Source organism: Anguilla rostrata, chromosome 2, assembly GCF_018555375.3.
Source record: "Anguilla rostrata isolate EN2019 chromosome 2, ASM1855537v3, whole genome shotgun sequence".
Lineage (NCBI taxonomy): Eukaryota > Metazoa > Chordata > Actinopteri > Anguilliformes > Anguillidae > Anguilla > Anguilla rostrata.
The window spans coordinates 13,178,350-13,201,635 of NC_057934.1; the positions used below are offsets into that span (position 1 = coordinate 13,178,350).

At 47.2% G+C, this 23,286-nt stretch overlaps 2 protein-coding genes across 4 annotated transcripts in view; one reads left to right on the top strand and one right to left on the bottom strand.

Annotated features, from left to right (window-relative positions):
* LOC135247289 (alpha-actinin-2) overlaps positions 1-2,024 on the bottom strand; it is a 29,228-nt gene extending 27,204 nt beyond the window's left edge. The window contains exon 1 of the mRNA XM_064320625.1: positions 1,991-2,024. Within this exon, the coding sequence (XP_064176695.1) occupies positions 1,991-2,009 (19 nt within the window). The 5' untranslated portion in view covers positions 2,010-2,024. The remainder of the gene's footprint in view (positions 1-1,990) is intronic.
* On the top strand, positions 773-22,604 carry heatr1 (HEAT repeat containing 1). Of its 3 annotated transcripts, none has more exons than XM_064320567.1 (45): positions 773-921; positions 1,987-2,144; positions 2,399-2,615; positions 2,920-3,061; positions 3,402-3,503; positions 3,616-3,756; positions 3,937-4,148; positions 4,463-4,593; positions 4,833-4,944; positions 5,092-5,202; positions 5,292-5,409; positions 5,502-5,609; positions 5,820-5,915; positions 6,101-6,189; positions 6,507-6,718; positions 7,153-7,274; positions 7,400-7,597; positions 7,908-8,094; positions 8,410-8,558; positions 9,133-9,325; positions 9,510-9,682; positions 10,216-10,380; positions 10,961-11,203; positions 11,377-11,508; positions 11,613-11,716; positions 11,814-11,960; positions 12,244-12,362; positions 12,497-12,618; positions 13,039-13,167; positions 13,258-13,488; positions 13,728-13,857; positions 14,202-14,374; positions 14,921-14,973; positions 15,130-15,253; positions 15,640-15,780; positions 15,914-16,230; positions 16,768-16,918; positions 17,266-17,424; positions 18,384-18,518; positions 18,803-18,907; positions 19,412-19,580; positions 20,249-20,403; positions 20,672-20,830; positions 21,565-21,673; positions 22,098-22,604. In XM_064320567.1, the coding sequence occupies exons 2-45, from the start codon at positions 2,003-2,005 to the stop codon at positions 22,184-22,186; spliced, it is 6,516 nt and encodes a 2,171-aa protein (XP_064176637.1). In that variant the 5' UTR covers positions 773-921; positions 1,987-2,002; the 3' UTR covers positions 22,187-22,604. The 3 variants fall into 3 exon arrangements, with proteins under 3 accessions (XP_064176637.1, XP_064176653.1, XP_064176645.1); XM_064320583.1 differs by having other exon boundaries at positions 4,463-4,590; XM_064320575.1 differs by having other exon boundaries at positions 773-912.
* The last annotated feature ends 682 nt before the right edge of the window (positions 22,605-23,286 follow it).

Here is a 23,286-nt window from a genome sequence, read left to right on the forward strand (position 1 = left end):
ATTTAAGAAATTTTGGCAAATCTGTGGGATTTTATTCTGCCTCGCCGTCTCTTGGTCGACACTCCGATGATAGCCTTTCCTCTTTGGGAAGCCAAATCTGTCTGTGGCGGCTGATCTCTACGGCCAAATTACTCACTGAGCCTGTACACGTTTTGTATTTTTGGATGGATGGAGTTACTTTCAAAGAGTGTTGGTAGGCTATTTGTTAAATAAATGGCACCAGAACCGGAAACATTGCAGAAAGTTTTTGGACAATAAGTTATATATTCAAATTAAAAGAAATTAATCAGGTTTGCAACGTGTAGGCCTACAAAATTACAGAATTGTGCGAAATAGCTTTAAAAAATACATAGCGCAGCAAAATGTTGTTAAACGTTTCGAAAATGTAATTTTTCAAAAAATAATTAAATTAATTAATGTTACATAAGCAAATAAAATACAGCACTCGGCCAGTATTATATTAGCATAAAACAAAAATATTTTAAAGCACCTAATACCCAATGGAACAATGCAATAAATAGGCCAATATAGGGTTTTAGTACACATGATAATGGTGCAAAACTCCAAGTAATAAAGGAAGGCACTTAAACGTTCAATAAAAAAATAGTTACATTTTACGATCGCGGCCCGTTGCTTGGCTGATGACATGCATTTCTAAGTACCCACTTGGTACCTGTACTTGATACAAATACAGCGAAGTGTACTGTGGCTGGCAGGACCATAGCGCATGAGTGGGGTTCAATTGACAGTTTTCACGCAGAGTACACTTTCCAGCCTATAGGTGACGCGCTAATTCAATTGAAACGCTACTGTTATTCTTGCTTCCGAGCATAGACTGTATGACGTTACTGTTTCCGGGTCGATTGCACATGTGCGAATGGGAGAGAGCCGAAAGAGCTAAAGTGAAGTGAGGTACTGCATGTGGGTTTGTTTTGTTTTGTTATTTGCTTTACATTAGCTACTTGGTGTAACATTTACCGGTTAAGAGTTATACTGTATTATTAATATTTAAGAGTAAATGATTATCGCGTCCTGTTGTCATACTACTTCCCTTGATGTGAAATGCGAGATGCGAACATTAAATAGCCTGTAAAACGTGTTGGCTAACTTTGCTGTATTGTGGTAACTCCACCGTGGTTGCTCCTGTGTGCGTCTCAGTAGTGAATGTATACGTTCTTTCAGGTAATGGAACATGAGATCAGTAGGAATGTGAGGCAGTCAGGCTTGGTTTTGCCAATTCTGGAGTGATGCTTAGCTTTCGTTAAGCACATTAGTGAGCTAGCTAGCTAACTTAGTGACATAACGTTAATTGCTAGTCTACCACCTGGTAACAGTGCTGTGGCTGATTCTCTAATTTGTTCTGCCTTCACTTATTTAGTATTACTCTCCAAATTGTAGGAGTAAAGCTTGATCCAGTTAGGAAGCATGGCTAAATAAAGTCGTATGGTATCTTGTGGGTGGTGATGCGGGAGTATGCGGTGCCGGTGTGGCTACTGTGACCTTCGACACGCACTAGAACGGTTTTATATCTGAGTGTAATGCGGTCCAGATGAGAATCAACACCTCCAAGTATGTAGCCATGGTCCTCTCTCGGAAAAAGAAGGCTTGTCCCCTTCAAGAGAGGGGGGTGCAACTGTCCCACCTTGTGGTCTTATTCTCGAGTAAAAAAGGAAGCGGGAGATCGTCCGCCGTCTAGGTGCAGCAACCGCAGTAATGCGGGCAGTGTGTCGGACGGTGTTGGTTAGCCAAAAGGCAAAGAGATTATATCCTCCGGCTGGCCTGGGATTGCCTTGGGATCCCCTGGGTTGAGTTGGAGGAAGTAACTGGGGAGAGGGACGTCTGGGCTGCTCTGCTTGCCCTGTTGCCACCACGAACTAAGCGATTAAAAAATGAATGGATGGGCTCAATGAAATCTGCTGAGCTTGGATTGTCAGCTGCGGTTTCTGTTGGTTGAGTAGTGCTCTCTTTATTTAATTGTTCCAACAGAAACCTTCTTCCAGAAATGACATCTCTAGCTCACCAGCTGAAGCGGCTGGCTTTGCCGCAGAATGATTCAAGCCTATTCGCCAGGAAGGAGGTGGCCTCTCTCCTCTTTGACCCGAAGGAGGCTGCTAGTATCGACAGGGACACTTTTTTCGCCTTAGGTAAGCAACAGCTTGTTTGACAGAAATTCAAGGATATTTGACTACATTCCAATATATTCTTCAGTCTAAAGTGAAAATCATTATGTAATAAATGCTATAGAAATGTTTTCCTGCAAACCACACATCTCAATCTCAAACTGTTAATATTTTTGTTTTCTAGTAAGTTTTCAAGAGATTATAACTTTTGATCATTCCTTGATCACTAACTTCTACTATCCTGGTCCTCCATTTGTCCCTTGCTTTTACATATGCAGGTTGTACAGGGCTGGAGGAGCTTTTGGGAATCGAACCCCTGTTCGAAGAGTTTCAAGAGACCCTCTTCAGCCCAGCTTCCAAGACTCTCGAGCGCAGCGTCCAGACCAAAGAGGTCAACCAGAAGCTGGATGCGGGCATCTCCCTGTTTCTCACCCGCTTGTCCCCGTACTTCCTGCTGAAGCCAGCGCAGAAGTGCTTAGAATGGCTGGTTCACAGGTAGCATTCTTTTCCCATCGTTCTTTCCCGTAAGAAAGAAACCCACTGAAATTGTTTCTCCTGCTAACACAATGCAGGGTTTTTTTTGACTCCATAGTCAGAATTGAGGGTCGGTTCATATCGTAAAACAAAATGGATTGTTAATTTTCAATAAAGTGCAATACCATTGGGAACAGAGGCTGATTTTTTTCCCACTCGGGAAGAAATCGGTTTTCTTCCATCTTTGATTGAGACATGCTTGTTTGCTTAATTCCCAGTCATTTAGAAACATTAACATCACTTTGTTGCTGTTTGCATTTTCTAGGTTCCACATCCATCTGTATAACATGGACAGTCTGATTGCGTGTGTCTTACCGTATCATGAAACCAAGGTGTTTGTCAGAGTCATTCAGCTTCTGAAAATCAGTGACCCAACACACCGGTGGAACTGGCTACACGGACTACAGGTGAGATTTTTTAACCTGACTAATCTGCATGCATCCACTTTATTTATGAACAGTTTTGAGTGATCAAATTGCTATGCTAAACTTTTTATTAAAGTAGTTTTTAGGCTCATATGTCATATTACTAGTGGGCAGCAGTGTTGTGTAGTGGGCAAGAGTCTGGTCTTGAAACTCAGAATTTAAAGACCCAGGTCAGGGGCACTGTCAGTGTACCCTTTGAGGACCAGTCAATCTTTATTTATAAATGGATGTCGTGCAAATAAAAATGCAAGTGGCCTAATCTAACCTCCACTGCTAGGCATATAATGAAAATGCCTTTATTTAATGGCTGTGTGATGTACAGGCACCGGGGGTACCCCTGGCACGAGGAACGCTCATCACGCACTGTTACAAAGACCTGAGCTTCATGGACTTCATCTGCACGATGGTCACCAAGTCAGTCAAGGTACACTGCGCTCTGCTGGGCCCTACCCAGATTCTCCTTCCTCTGGCCTGGTGCCCTGGGATGGTTTATGATATACTGTTATTTTGACTATTCTTTCCGGTATGTTCTCCAGGCATATGCTGGATCCTCTGGAAACTGCGCTCAGCTTAGAGTCGCTTTCTCCTTCTACGCTTCCACCATCGTTCCCGCTTTGGAAGCTGTGGAAAAGGTGACGGACACCTTGATAGCCAAACTGCTGCCTTATGTTCAAAAGGTAAGAAGCATGTTGTTCTCAGATAATGGAATTAACAAAGAAAAGTTCAGACATTTAACGATAAGTTAAAGTAAAGTTTGCTGAGGTGTTTTTTGTGTGGTGAATGCTGAACTTAGCGTGTGTTTTTTTTTTTTTGTGAATAAAAATGAGACATTTGCATCTGAAAATGTGTGTTTTCAGGGGTTGAAGTCGTCCCTCGCTGATTACAAGGCCGCCACCTACATGGTGTTGTGCCAGCTGGCAGTGAAGGTGGTGATGGAGGCTCAGCTGGTCAACACGCTCGCTGTGCAGATCGCCAAGTCTCTGTCCAAGGCCCCCGCGCTGCCCAGAGAGGGCCTGGGCTGCCTCATCATCCTGCTGCAGAACCAGAAGGTCGAGTCTGTGGAGAAAAAGTGAGTCTGACGGAAATAAATGTCATCTTTTAACAAAATGAGATATTAGTACAGACTGTAAAAGTAAAGTCATCCCACTCAATTTAATGGTTTCAAGTGAAATTTGTTGGCTGCTGACCAGGTAAGTGTGCATCAGGGCACACAAACTTGTGAGCTGGATAATTTTTTCCTTGTATTGTTTGCCCTTATGCCTGTGTACAGAGCTGTCCTTTAAATGTGCATTTTACATTTTTTGATACTGCAAACTTTGCCTTGTCCAAGCTCCAGCAATTGTTATTGTTGCACCTAGCGAGTGATTGCTCTTCTTCACGTAGGCCCTATGGCCTCCTGTGTGCAGTCCCTGGCCTGGTCTCTGCACTCCAGGACATTGCATCCGTATATGACATCAGTCCCCTGCTCCGCTACCTGCTGCCCCATCTGATTCACTCTGTTGTCATTGGCTGTGGTGAGTATGACATTCTTAATTTTGACCAGTCGGTTCTTATCCTGTACTGACCAGATATATTTACAGATAATGTCTGCACTGTGGCTAAGTACTCTGTTTTGTGCAAGGCAAAAAATGAATAACCAAATATTAATAACTTGTTTTTATGCTTTAATGTGAAGTGATGCTAAGTAATGATCTTAATGTAAAGTTCACCCTGAAAAGACCACAGTTGAGCATGTTTCACTCATCTCTCCCAGGTGAGTCACTGACTGCAGCAGAGTCTGCAGAATCTACAAACTTTGAGAGCCTTTTGGAGTCCGTCCTTCAGAATCTTGCCCTGCAGAACGGCCTGGATAACACAGTCGCAAAGTAATTTACTCGAATTACATGCTAACAGTTTCGTTCACGTTCGGTTTTGTTTTGAGTTTGTTTGTTTTGAGTTTGTTTGTTTTGAGTTGGTTTATTGTATCCATGTTCAGGTGACACTTGTTCATTCAGACTTTTTTTCCTACACAGGTTGTTCTTGCAGGAATACCTTTCCCACGGCACCCAGAGTCAGCTCTCCGCCGACGAAATCTCTGACCTCAACCAGCGGCTGCTGCCGTTGGTCCGAGCATTCGAGTCAAAGTAGGCCCCGCCCCTTCAATCATGGCACTTGTCCCACTGAGCACACGGGCGTTTAGCTTGATGTCGGCACTGTTTGGGCTGTGTTGCAGGTACCCCGGGGCCCTGGACGTCGTCCTGGAGGGTCACCTGAGCGACGTGTCCAACCCTGAGGAGCAGAATCTCTTCCACCAGTTCATTTCGCTGTCCATGAGCAGCGGGAAGTACAAGGTGCGCGGCAGCGCCCTCTGCCTTTGGGAGGAGTGTAAATGCTGGTCCTCCGGTCCTCCTAATTCTGCTGTTTTGTTGGTTTGTTTGTGTAGATTTTGGCGGGTTCTGACACCTCCCTGCTGCTCAGTCTGAACCACCCCCTGCCCTCGGTCAGGAGTATGGCTGTGGAACACCTGAAGGAGGTCCTCAGCACGGGACAGGTGTGAATCGCTGCGTTTGCGTGTACTTTTTCTCTCAAATGTGGGTTAAGTGTGCTTGCTGACATGTGTTTGTGTGTATTGGTCTTCATAGTGCCAAGTGTGCTTGTGCTTGCCTGCATATCCATTTTGTGTACAGTTTTTTTCTGTTTTTGGTGAGTGTGTGTGTGTGTGTGTGTTATGCCCTCATACGCTCATATGTCTTTTTGGCAGGAGGGCTGTGACGAGGCCTTCCTGAAGGATGCTGTTCTGGAGCGTATGAAGGACGATGTGCCCGAGGTTGTGCAGGCTGCTCTGAAGGCTCTGGAGGTCAGTAGCAGGAGAATCTGGTCTATCTGTCCAAACCTAATAACACAAAAAACAAAGAAGTAATTTTAGCAAGGCTTTGACCCATTTGGTCTGTAAGGTTACTAAGACGGGAAATGTGTTTGGATAAATCAAACAATCAGTTATTGTGACAGTGAGCATTTTTCTTTCTCACTGTTTATTTCCAGATGTATTGTGAACGTGTGGGGGCTGAAGACACAGTGTCCAGTTTGCTGTCCCTCCTCCAGCGTATTGATCTCTCTAGAGCAGGAAACTGGTGAGTGTGGGTTTCCCATATTTATGGTTCAATACATGAGTCCTGTGCTCAGACACATTACTCTGTTTTCCATATCTTCTTGGGTAATGAATTCACCCAAATGGATATTTTTCCCTCAGTTTCTCAAATAAGATCATGATTTTGTGAGTCCCTTAAATGAGTGAAAGGTGCAGTCTATTGAGCAGTGTATACCCTTGAATGAATTTAACTCGGAGTTAAGGATAGGCTGCATTGCTGTTCTGTTGAATTGAATCTTGTGGGCTGAGTCGTGTAAGCTTTACAAATGCCCGCGGTCGTCCCTGGTCATTGTGCCGCAGGTGTCCCGTCCTGACGGAAGCGGTCCGGGTTCTGGATACCACCCCTGTCCTGGAGGGGAACCCCTCCCTGAGGGCGAGGGCCGTGAGGGAGCTCCTGCCCTTCCTGGTCGTCACGGGAACCAGCGCCGACGCCCCGGAGCACCAGCTGGCCAGCTGCGTGGCCCAGACCTCCCTGCTCACCGGTCACCCGCTCACACAGGGCTGGGCTGAGGGTGAGCTCCCAGAATTGCATTCATACAGTGAATACATATGGGCCACTCACTTCTGTCATTGAGTGTATGAGTACTAAGTGCAGAGTGCTAAGGAGCTATGATGCTATTAGAAAAATGTATGGAAGCTATTTGGATAAAAATACTTTGCAAAAAGCAGAATTGCAGAGTGTTTTCTGGATGATCTCATGGGAAAATGCAGGCAGTTCTCATTGAAAGCTAGTTCATGTGATAATCCACATGCCTGTTAGTACAGAGACTTTTGCAGTACTTTATAGCAAGTATTTTTACCTCCATTATTTTACGTTGTTAACGTGACACAGAACTCTTCCAACCTGCCCCGCACATACAAATCTGGTCCTCGGATAGAGGGTGTCCCTGTTTACCCTGGTAAAGGAATTCTGGGTAACTGATGTAGTTTCATCTTTTTGCTTCAGTGCTGAAGGAGGTCTTGGAGAAGACCCCCCCGCAGGACCTCATAGGCGTGGCCAACCAGCAACTCATCGCCACGATGACGAGCAACTTCTCCGCCATGGTGGGCTCCTTAAAGCGCAACATCGTAAGTGAATCCGGGTGGAAAGACGAGCATAAGCTGTATGGACACTGCTATGGCGGCACACTGCTGGTGTATATCCGGTGTCTGTCTGCGGTGGGCGTGTCTCACTGTGCCGTTGTGTCTCTCAGCTTGAGGAGCTGGTGGAAGTCGCAGGGAGCCAGAGGAGCAGCCTCAGGGAGAGAGCGGCCTTCCTGGTCCTGACGTACACCCTGGTGCAGGGTCTGCCGGGCCTGCCCGAGACCCAGCACGTCCACACGGCCCAGAGGGTATACAGCCTGCTGGAGCCGCACCTGCTGGAGCTCACCGTCCCACAGGGCCCCGAGCAGGTGAGCCAGACCCGAGGGCAGCCTTAACTTACAGAGGGACCAAGGGGCAAGGCCTTGGGGCTACCTCCTCAGGCTAATTACTCCAGTTTAGTAGATATTTTTCACTGTCAGGTGTGAACTCTTGATGAACTGTCGTTTTTTGGAATCACTGCACTCTCTGCACTGGGAAAATAGTTTTGACTGGTTAATTATTTATTTTTCAAATTAATTTTATTTACTATCTGTCTGTGAACAGTAAGATTAATTTCCTTTGTGTGTGTGTGTGTGTGTGTGTGTGTGTGCGCATGCCTGTGTGTTCCTGTGTTTTTAGGAGGCATGGCAAGGGCAGGTCTGTGATGAGCAGTCGGCCCCCCTCTTCCCCCCGGCAGACCGGCTGGGGGAGTACCTGTACCAGCTCAGACTGGGGGAGAGCGGGGCGCGAGAGCACGCCGTGCTGCTGGTCCTGCTGCTCAGGCTCTACATCGTCCATCTCAAGTGCCCCGTGTCCACTTTCAAAGGTACCGGGGTTGCTAATGCATTCAGACCCTCAGCCAAGCACTTACTGTAGCTGCTGGTTACTGTAGACTGACAGCTGAATTTGCTCACACTTGTTCAGGCTGTGTCTGTATTTCTGAGTGAAGTTGTATAGATATAAATATTAAGGAAGTTTGTGTGCTTTACATGCAGTGAGGTATAGATATTAGAGCTGCAGGACAGGTATTCTAACTGGCTGTGGGTTGGGAATGGCTGAGTATTATTTTCATGGTGGTTGATGGGGCAGACGGCTGAGTGCTGGCTGTGGGTGTGGCTGAATCCTGTGGCCTGTTTCTCAGGGCAGACCTGGTGGAACCCGGAGAAGCTGGACACGGCCACCTGCTGCTACCTCCGCCTGCTGTGCCAGCTGTTCGACGTCATCATCACCGGGGCCAGCCAGGGGCCACTGTCCCTCAGCTTCAGGGCCCTCATGCAGCTCCTGATGCAGGTACCTCCCTCAGTTTGTGGTCTGTCTCATTCAGAGCGTCCCTGGAAATACTGCCACCAGCAGCCCCACCGGGCAGTGCCCAAACTGCCGTAGCTCTGCCCAGAGAGGGAGGGTTTCGGTTGGCAAGGTTACGCCTCGTTAAGCGGGAGTAACTCATTCAGTCTGTGGGGCACCAGCAGTCTGACTGCACCAGCTGCAGTGACTGCCCTGGCTCTGTGCAGAGTGTGAAGAAGCGAGTAGTGGGACGGGCCTACGGCTACAATTTGGCTGTTTCAATTTTGGAGAAAAGAGATTGGGAATAAAGGGATTACAATCAAAGCCATTTGAAGAGGGAAGATGGTCTAAACTTCATGGTCATAGGTCGCCAGCACATGTGAGGTTATCATGACAGGTGTACCAGCAGCTGGTATGTTGTCGTCAATTTGTGGCTTGCAGATGGCTGTCATTCTTACAAATGGCTGTTATCTTCCCATTAACTACCTAATTCAACATCGTCTGAATGTGTGCTGTTGATTGTGTGTAACCTGCAGCCTAAGAGCCAGCGGCCATAACGGTGCTCTTCCGACCATTTCAGGCCCACCTCAGTGAGCCCACTGAGCTCTTCAAGTTCCTGTCGCTGCTGTGGGGCTACAGCAGTAACCTGGGCGACCAGCTGGACTACAGGGTGAGCGCAGTCCTGCAGACGCAGGCCCTGTATGTGGGCCGCGCCCTCTTGTCTGCGCAGACCGCCAAGACCCTCAAGACCCTGGCATCAGACTCCTCTCCAGGTAACCCCGCCCACACTTCCTCTGCCAGGGGGAAGTCCAAACGGGCGTGTCTCGCATGGGCGGTCTTAGTTGGTTTAGATTAGAATGCATCAACATCCCTGTGCGGGAAGTGTTTCTATTAGCATGTAGCATTTACAAGCAGACGTTCATGCAAAGGACTGTGGGTGCTCTCCCCTCTCCGCAGTGGTGCCGTCCCTGTTGGCATGTCTGAGCTCCCCGGTGCGGGAGGTCAGGCGGGCGGCGGTGGTCACCCTCCAGGTCCTATCAGGAGCTGAAGGCTCTTCCTTTCACCCAATCACTGAGAGGCTGCTGCAGAGCACCGAGGAGCTCATCTCTGACCCCTCCCACATCAGCCAGGTACATCCAGCTCCTTTCTGTCCTGTTTTACTGTTTCCAACTAAACCACTCTGGGGCTGATTTTAATGTTGGATTTATTTTTGTACACACTGCTCCAAGCACAGAACTACAGAAAGACCTGAAAAAGTGAAAGATTTCTAAAAAATATTCCTAGTGTTTGATGTGTGTCTTATAAGTGAGATCACGGTTGTGTGTAATGCGTGAGAAAAGGATTTGGTTTCACAAACCAATGTGGTGATGTGGTAAAACAAATGTGTCTAATTTGAGGAATGAACCTGCAAGTGCTGCCATGCATAAACATGTTTTATTTCCATTTAAATTAGGTTTTAGTCTACTCTCCTTTTCTCACAGAAAAAAATCCAGTTTTAATGAGAAAGACACCCTCATCCGTAATGCGTGGAGCAAGGTAGCTTTTGCTTTCTGAAACAGACCTTGGATTAGTAGCCTGAGAGTGATTTTATAAATGCTCAGAGGAGGCTGATCCCAGGTCAGCTGAGCAGGAGGTAAGCGTTGCTCTGGCGTCTCTTCCGCAGGCCCTGGGCCAGCTGTACGAGGAGGCTGTGGCAGGGAAGGGGAAAGCTCCGGGGAAGAAGCTGCTGGCGGCCATGGAGGTGCTGCTGCAGGGTGTCCAGTCCCCAGATTGCCCGTCCTACACCGCCAAGGTCCTGATGAGGGTGCTGCGGGACGTCAACGGAGAGGTGCGTATTCAAACAGAGTAATAATGATGATAATGCATTACCCATAATAAATACAATTTAATTATTAATAACATAGCCCAGTTCTAAGAGAAAATATCATGTGATACACATATAATTAAATGTTTTATCATGGTCGGGATTGGTTAGAGTTTGGTCAAATGGATCCCAACCATGGAAGGACATTTAAAATACTAAGCTTGGCATCTTGGGTCTGGACCAGGGGAGCCCAGCCCTGTTCCTGGAGATCCACCTATAGGTTTCAATCCTAATTTGCCACACTTGATTCTACTAATTATCACCTCAACAAGATCTCTTGGTGTTGAACGAAGTGAGCTTAGTTATGGTTGGAGTGAAAACAAACAGGATGGTCGATCCCCAGGAACAGGCTTGGGCAGCCTTGGTCTAGACAGATCAGGCTTCTATTATTGTTTCTCAGGTGGGGTTACCGTTTTTGTGATTAAGATTGGTTACACGGTAGCATCTTAAAGCATTTCACTGTGAAGGGGGGTGATAGACGCCCCTTGCAGCTCTGTGCAGCCCCCACCCGCATGATGCTTCACCATCCTTTCTCCCTTCCCAGCCTGTGCTGGTCGGTGTACTGCCAGCGGTGGAGCGTCTGCTGGACCAGTGCGGGCCGGAGCCCCCCCATCTCCTGAAGGACGAGGCCCTCCTGCTGCAGCTCCTGCTGGGGAAGTACAACCAGCAGGGGGCGCCCCTCCTGACCAGCAACCAGAGCAGCCTGGACCTCTTCATCAGAGCCCTGGGCACCGCCTCACAGTCCTACCCCGGCCTGCCCAGTGTCCAGATCATCGCTCTGGAGCAGGTGGGGCATCACGTGACCTCCTCACTAACACTTCATTGCATTGTTGCCATGGTGTTTGTAGGTTTGACAGTGTTTCCATATGCTCTAAATTGCTCTGAAAAAGGTGGGCTGCCAGATTAATTGACTGCAGTGAGTTTCCTGGTCTAACGATCTTGTTCGATGCCTGTCCGTAGATCACCAAGCCCTTCTTCGGAGCCCTGGGGGATGAGAAGATCCAGCAGAGGATTCTGGGAGTGATGTTCGATTTGATGGTGGACTGCAAGAACCTCGCATGCACCCAGACCGTGAGCAGCATCTTCAAAGCGGTAAGACACTTCCTCAAATTGGCGTGGTCTTGTACTTCCTTTGAAAGTGAAGGCTTTTGCAGGGGGTTTTTAACGATATCACCTGCCTTTTTTTGTGGGTGCAGATTGCCGTGGACGGCGAGCTGGTGGCCACTGAGCTGATGCCCCCGGACAAGCCCAAGGTGTCCGGGACCGTACAGCAGGCACGCCGAAGCAAGATGATCCAGAGGTGATTGGCTGAACCGGGAGCAGGGGCGTGGCTTTGGTATGGTTTGGGGCGTGCCAGGCACTTGACGGCTCTGTGCTTCTGTGTTTTGTTTTTTCAGGAAGACCCAGAGCTCTGCTGCAGGTCCGCCAGAAGAGGGCGCCGTGTTCTGGCAGAGAGCAACATTCATCCTGGAGCTACTGCAGCACAAGAAGAAGCTGAAGAGGCCGCAGATTCTGGTGCCGGCCCTCTTCAACCTCCTCTCCAGGTACACTGCTCCTGCCAGATAGCTGCTCTGGACCCGCCTCTTGTGCTGGGAATGTTTGGTTATCATGGAGTCAGGCCAAAGTACACTGAGAAACCTGCAGTTACTGAAATCCAATGTGATGGGTCAGTGAAGCCTTATGAAGCCCAGAGTGGGTGGACCTACAGTGTGCTGTCCTTAGCCAGTTTAAGTACGTTGATTTCCTTAGCCAAGCAGCATACTCTGTGTATATTATTGAGGTGGTGATAGCACCAGGTGGCTAACGCACTTCTCGCTTGGCTTCCAGGAGTCTGGAGCTGTCCACAGGGGAGCATGGGAACATGGAGTACACCAAGCAGCTCATCCTCAGCTGCCTGCTCAACGTCTGCCAAAAGCTGTCCCCCGACGGGGGGCCCATCAGCCAGGGTGAGGACCCGACCCCTTTTATCCATTTAATATGCGCAGATATCATCAGAGTGGAAGGGGATACACACTTCATATAGGTCCCATTAAACTGGAGTCTCCATTTTGTTTGAGTGACCCTCTCTCCCCCCCTCCAGATGTGCTGGAGGAGGACAAGTTTAATGTGGAGCTGGTGGTCCAGTGCGTGAGAGTCTCAGACATGCCCCAGACCCACCACCACGCCCTACTTCTGCTGGGGGCTGTCGCCAGCATCTTCCCTGTGAGTGCCCCTGTCCTCACTCTGCTCCCCTTCCCACTGCAACACAGTTCATACCCAGCATGGCGCCCTCTAGTGCTCAGGGCCTCAAACTGCCTCAATGTCCTTTCGGGGAAGAGAGATTGAAGTGGAGGCTGTGTGATTAGTGAAAATCTTTTTCCATTTAACACCCTCAAATGTTATTCTTCTATGATTTTTGTTCTTTCCACTGAACATATTGAATGAGTTTGTTATTCTTACGGTTATTAAACGGCAGCACTGTGCTGTGAAATTTGAAGAGCACTTATGCGTAATGTTTGAAGACCAGTGCGATAGTCAGTGTGAATGTGTTTGACTTGTCACAGTCTGGGGAGGGCCTTTCATTATTTTGGTTGTATAAACGCTGCTGGCTCTTTTAAATGCCTTCCTGTCCCTGCACTGCAGGAGAAGGTCCTTCACAACATCATGCCCATCTTCACCTTCATGGGAGCCAACATCATGAGGCTGGACGACACCTACAGCTTCCAGGTCATCAACCGCACCGTCCAGACGGTCATCCCGGCCCTGATAAAGGTGGGTGAGCGGCCCTGTGCAGGTGCGGTCCTCCCGACCGGGTTTCTCGGTTCTCTCGGGTCTGACCGTTCTGCCCCCCTTGCACCACAGGCTCACGAGGACGGGACGTCCCGGGCCGGGGATCGCGTGGAGGGCGTGGTGGCCAGGATCGTGCACGTGTTCGTGGACGCCCTGCCCCACGTTCCGGAGCACCGCCGCGTGCCCATCCTGTCCCAGCTGGTGGGCACCCTGGGGCCGGAGCGCTTCCTGTGGGTGCTGCTCATCCTGCTGTTCAAGCAGCACGTCACCCAGCCCGCTTCCGAAAGTGCCGACACAGAGAAGGTAATGCTATTCCCATGGCAACGGGGTTTAATGCAGCCTGAATCACTCACAGACCTCTTTTACACAAACAGCATCTGAGCACGGTCTGTCTTCTGGTCTCTGAAGTGCTTTTGAGCTGCCAGGTTTGGGGCATGTGGAAATAAGAACAAGATGGAGACTGAAACCACGATTCTCCTCCTTTAAACTATTTTCTCCATGTGTATTTTGCCTGAAAAAGTAAACCGCTTCCTGTTTTTCAGGACGCTGCTTTGGAGAGGGATGTAGAGTTCTGGATATCGGTGTGCTGTGAGTTTGAGGTAGAGGATCAGCTCACTTCTCTGGTCAAGATCCTGCAATACCTGGCAACCCTTCCTCAGGACAAGGAAGAAGGTAAGTTAGAGGGGAAATTATCCATGACTTGAAACACACAGTCGCCTCCATGTACTCACGTTTCATTCTTGTTATGGCAATGACATTTTTACTGTAAGTCTTACAAAGAACGCATGGTAATACATCGTAATTGAGCACTATACAATTAGGCAATATTAAATTATTGAGTCTCTAGAAATATAGAGTCTCTGTTTTTTCCATTATTACAAAGTAATATAGTTTTCCAGTGGAAAAATTTCTTTTTAAAAATTTCAATTATTTTTTTCACTTCAAACTACTGTTACGTGAGAATGAGCCAGTTGTGCTTTCCAAGCTTTCGTAAGGTTTGAAACTCGCATTTGCAGGTCCGGCGAAGAGGAAGACCCTTCGAAGGGGAGTCAAGAAGGAGGAGAAGGAGGAGACTGAGGCGCTGCTCTTCAACGTGGAAGCGCACAGCGGGAAGGAGCTTCGGCACTTCAAGTTCCTCTCCATTTCCTTCATGGCCAGGCTTCTGGCCTCCAGCAGCTTTGTGGGGAAGGTGGGTCTGAGTGGGAGAAATATGTGATGAGCAGAAATAAATAGGCCTGTCATCGTCCATTTGCCCTTTAAGGTGCAAGATCGCAAATACGTGATTAAATGTTCTTAACATTCTAATGCTGATGCCACTGTCACTACTGGCAACCAAGTTCTAGAACACTGACATAGAATGCTGAAAAAACATTTAGAAAAAACCTAAGCTTCAATGGGTTAAACATGGAAATTCTCCTTAAACTCTTCAGCTAATAATATAAAAATGGCCACACGTAGATGAACAACCAAAACATGCTGGCAGTGGGCTCATTATTACTAACCTAGATTTTAGTCAAAGCTGATTTTGAAGAACTAGATTTTCCTGACCAGTGTTATGTTCAGTTTGCAAGTTGCTAACAGCCTCTGGCCATGGCTGTGTGCAACCAGTTGAGTTCACTACTTGAGCCAGTTCTTTACTGTTATTGAGAAGCTTCATAAAAAAAAAGCTGAGTGTTGTAGAGCTGTGTCCCCTTTCCAAAAGCCATATTCTACAGCAATGTCTTGTGTATTCCAGGTTGCTGATGGTAGTGATGTCATGCAAGAGGCTGTGCAGGGTCTAGAGCAAAGGTAAGCTCTTACTTTCTAATGCAATAATTTACGTCTCATCCCAGCATGGAGATGAAAAGGGACAAGACATCACTTCAGTCTGTCTTTGCAATTTAGTAAGAAGATGTAAGAAACAATGAGTATTTTGAATGATCTGGAGTTGTTGTGTCTCTCTAGCCTCCTAGAGGAGATCTTGGGCTACATCAACAGTGTAGCTCGCTGCGTGGAGGAGAATGCTGACAAACCCACCGCCAAGTTTTGGAGGGCCCTGCTCAACAAGTCCTATGATGTTCTGGACAAGGTATGATCACCCCTTGCTCTCTGGGGCATGCTTCCTTATGTTAACCAAACAAATATCGCCAGCTACATTAACTGAAATCTGTGGTACCCACTGAGCTCCTGCTCTTCTTGGGGTTTAGTAGATTTATGCATTGTAATTTCATAATACATTTCCATGTTCCATAGGGTATTGTTGCATTGTGATGTCATAATGTTTCCATGTTCCACTGGGGATTCATGCATTGTAATGTCATAATACATTTCCATGTTCCATAAGATATTGTTGTATTGTGATGTCATAATGTTTCCATGTTTCATTGGAGATTTCTGCATTGTGATGTCAATACATTTCCATGTTCCATAGGATATTGTTGCATTATGATGTCATGTTCCCATTTCCATGTTCAGGTGAATGCTCTGCTGCCCACTGACACCTTTATCACGGTGATGAGAGGACTTATGGGCAACAGGCTGCCTTCCATTCGACGCAAGGCCATGGAGCTGCTGAACAACAAGCTGCAGCAGAAGACCGTGTGGGAGGAGGAACAGGTGAGTGGGCGGAGCCTCAAAGGATCAGGCATGCCATTGGCACGCGTTCATCTTACAGTTCTGTACAGTGAAAAGGAAGAGGTAGCATGATCCCAGCAAGATCAAGGACTGAGCATCGATGCCCCCCGTGCAGGTGAAGGTGTTGCTTGCGCTGATCGGGGACCTGCTGGTCATCGTGGGCGGTGGGCGGGGCCAGGCCATGGAGACGGAGACAGAGACGGAGGAGGAGGAGGAGCAGACCATCAACCGTCAGACCGCCCTCTACAGCCTCAAGCTGCTGTGCCGCAGTTTCGGCGCCGGCCACCAGGAGGCGTTCGTGCCAGTGCTGAGCCGGGCGGTGGAGCTGGTCACGTCGCCCGGCGAGGAGAGGAACGTGATGGGCAGCGCCCTCCTCTGCATCGCTGAGGTCACCAGCACGCTGAAGGCCCTGGCCATCCCGCAGCTGCCCAGGTAAAACACACAGAAAGGCCTGACCCAGGTCGGGCTCACACACCCCTCTCAAATCCTTCAGTCCTCAGATTTAGAACAAATACATTCGAAGACAGTACCATGGGCTCATTTTGACAGAGGTACAGAGATCCTGGATCAAAATCCTCTTTCTGTTGTGATGAATATGGTTTGGAAAGGGGTTGAAAGAAATGTTGCCGTGACAGAATTCATTTTCATAAATAATATCATTCAAATAATACCAGATCATTCATTTCCTAGAAAATATTCAGGTTCTCAGAGCTGCGAGAGTGGCAGTGAAGTTGAGTCACTGTGTTCAGGTTGTTTGCAAGTGGCTAACAGTGCAGCTGATGGCTTTCTCCTTGATTTCTCACTGATTTCTCTCTGCTTTATCTCCACTTTCTCTCTACTTTCTCCCTCCTTTCTCCCTGATTTCTCTCTGCTTTCTCCCTGCTTTCTGCCTACTTTTTCTCTCCTTCCTCGCTCTTTTATCTCTACTTTCTCCCCGATTTCTCACTGATTTCCCTCTGCTTCCTTTAGACTGATGCCTGCAGTACTGCTGACTCTGAGAGAGCGCAAAGAGCTTCTGTCCAATGAGATCTACCTCCTGAGCGCAGTCACTGCCCTGCAGCGAGTGACTGACACCCTGCCCCATTTCATCAGCCCCTACCTGCAGGACACAGTGCTGCAGGTGAGTCCTGCCACTGCTCATTCTACTGGCTTTCAAATAGTTACTACAAATGTAGTTCATTAAAATTGCTAAACGATGGAGCATCTTAATTATTTTTTTTTAATGAACTGCATTCTTTTTTCTTTTTTTTTTTTTACTTTAACCCGGTATCTTGGTGCATCTAAATGTATTTTTTATTTGTTTCTAGTTTGATGCTTTACTGTGGTTGGCTCATGTAAGCACTAGCACTGTGTGTTGAATGACCCAATTCTGCATGATGATGATGATGATGATGATGGTGCAGAATACTGGGGCTTCATATATGGAATGACTAGTTTAACTGAACTCCCTCTCTGTGTCACGCCCAGGTGGCCCATCTGACCCGCGTGGCCGAGCGGGGGACCTCGTCCCCACAGCTGGGGGTGCGTCTGGCCTCCCTCAGGGCCACCCTCGCTACCAGGGTGCCCCCGCGGGTCCTGTTGCCCACCGTCACCAAGTGCTACAGCCAGGTGGTCAGCTCCCAGCAGGTAGGTGTCCTGGGCACTGTTTCTCCGGCTGATATCAGCTTGGGAGCAAACGCACAGGCCGTCACTGTCCTCCGACGTGCGTGATGTTGAACCAGCTGCTTCTTCTCACATCGGTCCGCTTAACACACAGACATGAACATCTACAGGCTTCACATACAGCTTGAGCAGAGGCGGGCAGTCCAGGTTCAGGAAGTAAAAGTCTTCCCTAGTATTTAGTTCCAAACACCTGGATTTGCTAATTAGCACAATTCTTCTAATTGGTGAAAATGGCTGGCTGGTTTTCTACCTCTGAGCTGAAAAGTGGCAGCATGATACATGGCCTTGACTTGAATCCCTATAACTGTACAGAGAAAAGCGTGTTATGCAAGGCTGTGAATATTATCCCAGGAAAGTGGCCATATTGCCTTCCAAATTAATGTACAAACCCTTTCAAGGTTAAGTTTTTATTTGACATTCTATCTAACCAGAAATAACAGCAAAAAGTTACAAGTTAACTGCAACATCACCGAAGCCCTGGTTCACTTGACCTTTAATTTATAAGGAAGACAGCTGCCTCATTGGCCAGACCAAGAGTGTCGGTCCTATTTGGTTGACAGGCTACAGGAAGCACAGGTTATAAAGCTATAAATTATATATAATTGCTATGAAGCAATAGTGAAACCCTGGATGATATTTTGCGATTATGCTAAATTTGCCGGCCTTAAAATTTAAAATTCTTGTGGCCGCGAGGCAAAAAGCCCTTTAATTTGGCCATGTTGTGGTCACCTATTAAAGTTTTTTTTTTAATCCTGTCAAGACGGGAATTTTCCCTCGTTGGGGAATTTGCAAATCACTGCTTCGACATTAAGCAGTTTTGGTTAATGTTTTCCATTTCTTGACACATTTCTCAAGTACATTGCACCAGTTTGATGCATTTTGTGTTTATTTTCGTTTTTTTCTCCTTTTTCCTGTTGCCGCAGAGTCGACTGGGGCCTCTGATGGGCATCCTGAACGAGCACATTAGTCACATGGAGAAGGATCAGCTGACATCCCACCAATCAGAGCTCACGTCCTTCTTCCTCACTGCCCTGGACTACAGAGCCCAACATGCCCAGGTACAGTCTCGTATCCATGGGGCACATCATATATAATATTATGATTTGTAAAAATGGATACAGCGCTCTTGAAGCGGTGCATCTCATTTTCTCTGTATTCTCCGGAGCAAGAACCTTGCAAATACACAAGAAAATCTGATTGTTAAAATTGTGGTTAGTATCACGATATCTGCACTGTCTTTTGGAGCTATTCATTTAGATTACTTTTTACTGAAATGGGGTATCATATATGAAGATGTTCCTGTCCTGGTAAAGTTTTTTTTTTTTTTTTTTTGGTTTTGCAGGGTAGCCTGGAAAAGACAAACGAGACGGAAGGCTGCATCATCGACTGCCTGCTGGCCATGGTGATGAAGCTGTCCGAGGTCACCTTTAGGCCCCTCTTCTTCAAGGTGCGCTTCTTATTGCTCCAGTACTGCCTTTCACCTCCACAGTAATGCGCACAAGGCCTTGTTGTCCTTTCTCAGTAGATCATTGGAGCCCCTTTGCCTTTTGTTAAACATGTGGTTTCAAGACATCAGAACCTGTTACCCCATTAATGAGCCAAGGCATTTAATGTGACCCCCACCCTTTATGGAGCTACAACTTGACATGTTCAGATATGGAATTAATATGCATTTTAAACACAAGAATAAATGCATGTAGCAAGTGCAGTGCATGTAACAACTGCAATATTTGATACAATTGTTGTGACAGCTTGCTATATACTGTATATGTATCCAGTGAGTTGTTTTTCCCATATATATATATATATATATATATCTCTTAACGAATCTCAAACCATCCCTTGAACCTCTCTGGTTCAGACCCATGGTGTGTAAGCCTGTGGAATAAAGCTTTTGTGTTTATGAGGGCTCTGTAGCATGAGCATGACCTGGTGTGTTGTCACCGTTTAGCTGTTTGACTGGTGTAAGACGGAAGGGGCGCCCAGGGACCGAATACTGACCTTCTACCGCCTGGCCAACTGCATCGCCGACAGGCTCAAGGGGCTCTTCGTCCTCTTTGCTGGCCACCTGGTCAAGCCCTTCGCTGACCTCCTCAACCAGACCAACGTCACCAAAACGGGTGAGTATCCAAATGCTGTGGTTATTCGTGTCACTTCAGTCTTGCATGCTGAAAGATAAAATCTTCGCACTTTATTTTCTTGCCTTCCCATGGTTGCATATGTATATATTATGCAACCATGGGAAGGCAATAAAACATATTTGCAAGAGTTTGAATACCCATTTGGAATTCCCTCTCTGAGAACCCCAGAGTAGCCAGATTCTGATATTCCCAGACATGCAATATACAGCTTTTCGTGTAACCTGGATTTACAATGCAAAACATAGTCAAAAACATGCACTTGACTGGCTGACTGGGTCAGCAGTCCCCTGGGTTGGGAAATGAGACGGGCTTGTCCCTCTCTTTGCCCATGGCTCTAGGACCGTATGTAACCATGTGGAGGCGCTGTTATACGCAAGCTATTGCACAGAAGGGAGAGCGCTGTCCAACAATGCCCAATGCCTTGTTTGCTGTTTATTTGGAGCTCAGTGTTCCACCATATTCAGTCACACTCGTGATTGGCTGGTTTTGTAAGGTGGTAAAGCTGTAACTCTGTGGTATCTGTGCACACAGTGTAAGCCAAGTCCATAGCAAGAGGAACAACATAACAGCATGGAAGTTATGGGACCCTGTACTTTAGATACTTATTATTTCGCCTGTAATGGCTTTCTCTCTCCCTCTCTCTGCAGACAAACCCTTCTTTGGCTCTGAGGAGAATGTGGAGAAGAGTTGCCTGCTGCTGCAGTACCTCCTGGACTGCCTCCACAAGATCTTCCTGTACGACACGCAGCGTTTCATCAGCAAGGACAGAGCAGACACCCTCATGAACCCACTCGTCGACCAGGTCAGATTCCCACCACCAGAAAATATACGTTTTTTGAAATGGATAACAGCCTATGCAGCATCGCTAGCAATGCAAGGAACCGAGCTGTGGATTAGATTTGCTCATTTTATGGAAGGGGCAGGTTGAGGGCATCACAAACCCCTTCCCTTGCACTGATTCACTTCCTGTAGTATTGGGACGTGATTGGTGGGCAGAACCCTTATGGGCGAGGGGAGGAAGCGTGTAGGCAGCTGATTGGCTCTGTAACGTCCGTCACCTGTGTCCACAGCTGGAGAACACGCTCGGAGGGGAGGAGGCCTACCAAACCAGGATCACAAAGCACCTGGTTCCCTGCATTGGCCACTTCTCCGTCGCTATGGGAGACGACTCCCAGTGGAAGCCCCTGAGCTACCAGGTCTTGCTCAAGACACGGCACAGCTCTCCTAAGGTAAAACTCGCTGGGGGGGTGGCAGGTGGGGGTCCCTGGAGGGGGCTAACTGACTGACAGACAGACAGACATTTGGCCTGGAGCAACAATGAGGGAGAGCTGAGGCAGAGACCGACGGAGACAGATGCACAGAAGCTGCTGCAGTTGGATCATATCCCAGGACATGAGCCAGGGTTGTAACTCTCTTTTTCTGCTGCGAACCCTGGGGGGTCCTGTGTGGGGTACATTGCTGACCTGCCTCCTCTTTGATGGTGGAGACTTCACCATGGAGGCCATTTTGACATTCACCCCATAAAAGGAATATCATTTATAGTTCAACTTTATGAGCGTGTGTAAAATTGGATAGTGTCTTTATAGAACCTCTCTTTGGTTTTTTTAATTACAAGTGACATAGTCTGATGCCAGCAAATGGCCTTTGAAATCCAGACATGACTCAGGTTCCCAGCTGCTAGGAACCGAGGGAGTTGGAGCAGTGGTTTGCTTTGCTATTTTATCTCAGTCCAGTAGCCTGGATTCTGCTCAGCTGGAAGGGGTGTGTTTTAATGTTTGGCGACAGCAGAAGTTTGCTCTGGCTTAATATGTTGCTAAACGTTGCGCTGACCCCAAGTGTTGTTTGCTTAGAGGTTTTGGTTAAAGTAAGAAGGTCCCTGTCAGTGGCGTGATGTCCATTTGAGCTGAAGGTGACCCCCCCCCCCCCCTCTCCCCCCCTCTCTCTCTCTCTTTCCCGTGCCCAGGTGCGTTTCTCTGCCCTGCTCATACTGCTGGAGCTGGCCTCGAAGCTGAAGGAGAACTACATGGTGCTGCTTCCTGAAACCATCCCCTTCCTGGCTGAGCTAATGGAGGGTGAGTCCACCGTCGCACTCGCCATCGCGGTGCACTTAGGACCGTGTGCACACTGCGGTTTTCGCTGACGTCACGCGAGGGCGTGCTCTTTAGGTTTGCGAAACCACCAATGATATGCTTTGCCCCCTTCTCCTAATGTAAATTACAGTTATTTTCTCTTCCTTCATCCAATTGAAGACAAAATAAATGTGTGTGTGTGAGCGTGTGTGTGAGCGTGTATAAGGGAGAGAGTGAGATTGAGAGTTCTAAGTCGTATTCCTTAATCACTGCCCCCCACCCCCCACCCGCTTTGTACCATATAAGCTGTGTGTGGTTTCATAACTATCGCATCGTCAAGTCTCCACACGCTTCTGTTGTACCGCAGTCACAAATGGAAAGCTATTGAATGTGACATGAGGCCTGACCTGCTTGCTTTATATTCCAGACGAGTGTGAGGAAGTGGAGCACCAGGTTCAGAAGGTCATCCACGAGATGGAGGTCATCCTGGGAGAGCCACTGCAGAGCTACTTCTAAGAACCACCCTCTTGGGACGTCCCGTAGAGATCGCCCCTTCTAGGATCCTGGCCCCCCTGTGATGGGGGGGGGGCGGGCGGGCATGTTACTGATTAATCTGTGTTATTCTGAAATGTGTGTATCAGACTGAAAACTGGTGTCAAACGCTCTGTGGAGTGACAGGCGAGGTGACCTTTGCTCAGACATGCAGCTTAATGCGTCATCATTGTATAGGAACTGCGTTGGCTTTTCTTGGATTTAACAATATAGAACATCTATGGGGTGTGGGAGGGGGAATGGCAAGTGGAAACAAATTGACTTTAATAAATGGTCTTCTATTTTTTGTAGCTGTTTCAAAAGTGATATTTAATCATACCACATGTTCGTTTTCAAATGCTCATTTTCTGTATGTAATGCAATTAAAGGTCTACACAAACAATTCTCTGTCACATGCATTCATGTTTTATTAAAGTGGGTGCGTTGGGCAAAATGGTTCTGTAAACTGGAAAAAACTGGAGTTTTAATCATCAGTCAAGACTTGTTTTCTCTTACCCTTGAAGAGCCACTGGGAAAATGTTTCATTTAACCAATTCAGTTGAGTATAAATGAAAACCTGCACAACATGCTTCAGTCCAAGATCACCACTGATTTTGTGTTACATTTAAGAATTAATATTACTCCATTTCATCATCAAGAAATTCAGTATTATTATTCTTGACATTGTCAGATGGTAAACACAATTAACTCTGGTTTACCTTTCTTGTGTAAGCAGGAGTTGATTGTTGCATTAACTCACATTGTTTTTTGTAAATAAAAGTAATATAACAACTGTCTGCTCTATTTCAGATTTTCAAGGCATAAACATCTGTGACTGCAATTGAATTGTAAAAGTATTGTCATTAATAATTACTATAGTATTCACTTTCATATTCAGACAGTTCTCACTGGTCATAAAATCTAATTCTGAATCATGGTGAACTAATCTGGAAAATATGTTAATGTGTGCATTGTACCTACCTACCTAACGTGTGTATGTGTTGATGCAGTGTAAAGATATGAACTTACGAAATACATGTATTTTAGCTCTAAATGATACCTGGAAAATAACCAGTCCTACAGAC

What these genes read in the sequence shown, in the direction of transcription:
- heatr1 (XM_064320567.1), top strand. Translation starts at nt 2,003, where the DNA reads ATGACATCTCTAGCTCACCAGCTGAAGCGGCTGGCTTTGCCGCAGAAT. An exon ending in CACACAGGGCTGGGCTGAGG is followed by an intron (nt 6,719 to 7,152) that starts GTGAGCTCCCAG and finishes TTTTTGCTTCAG; the next exon opens with TGCTGAAGGAGGTCTTGGAG. An exon ending in GCCATCCCGCAGCTGCCCAG is followed by an intron (nt 16,231 to 16,767) that starts GTAAAACACACA and finishes TGCTTCCTTTAG; the next exon opens with ACTGATGCCTGCAGTACTGC.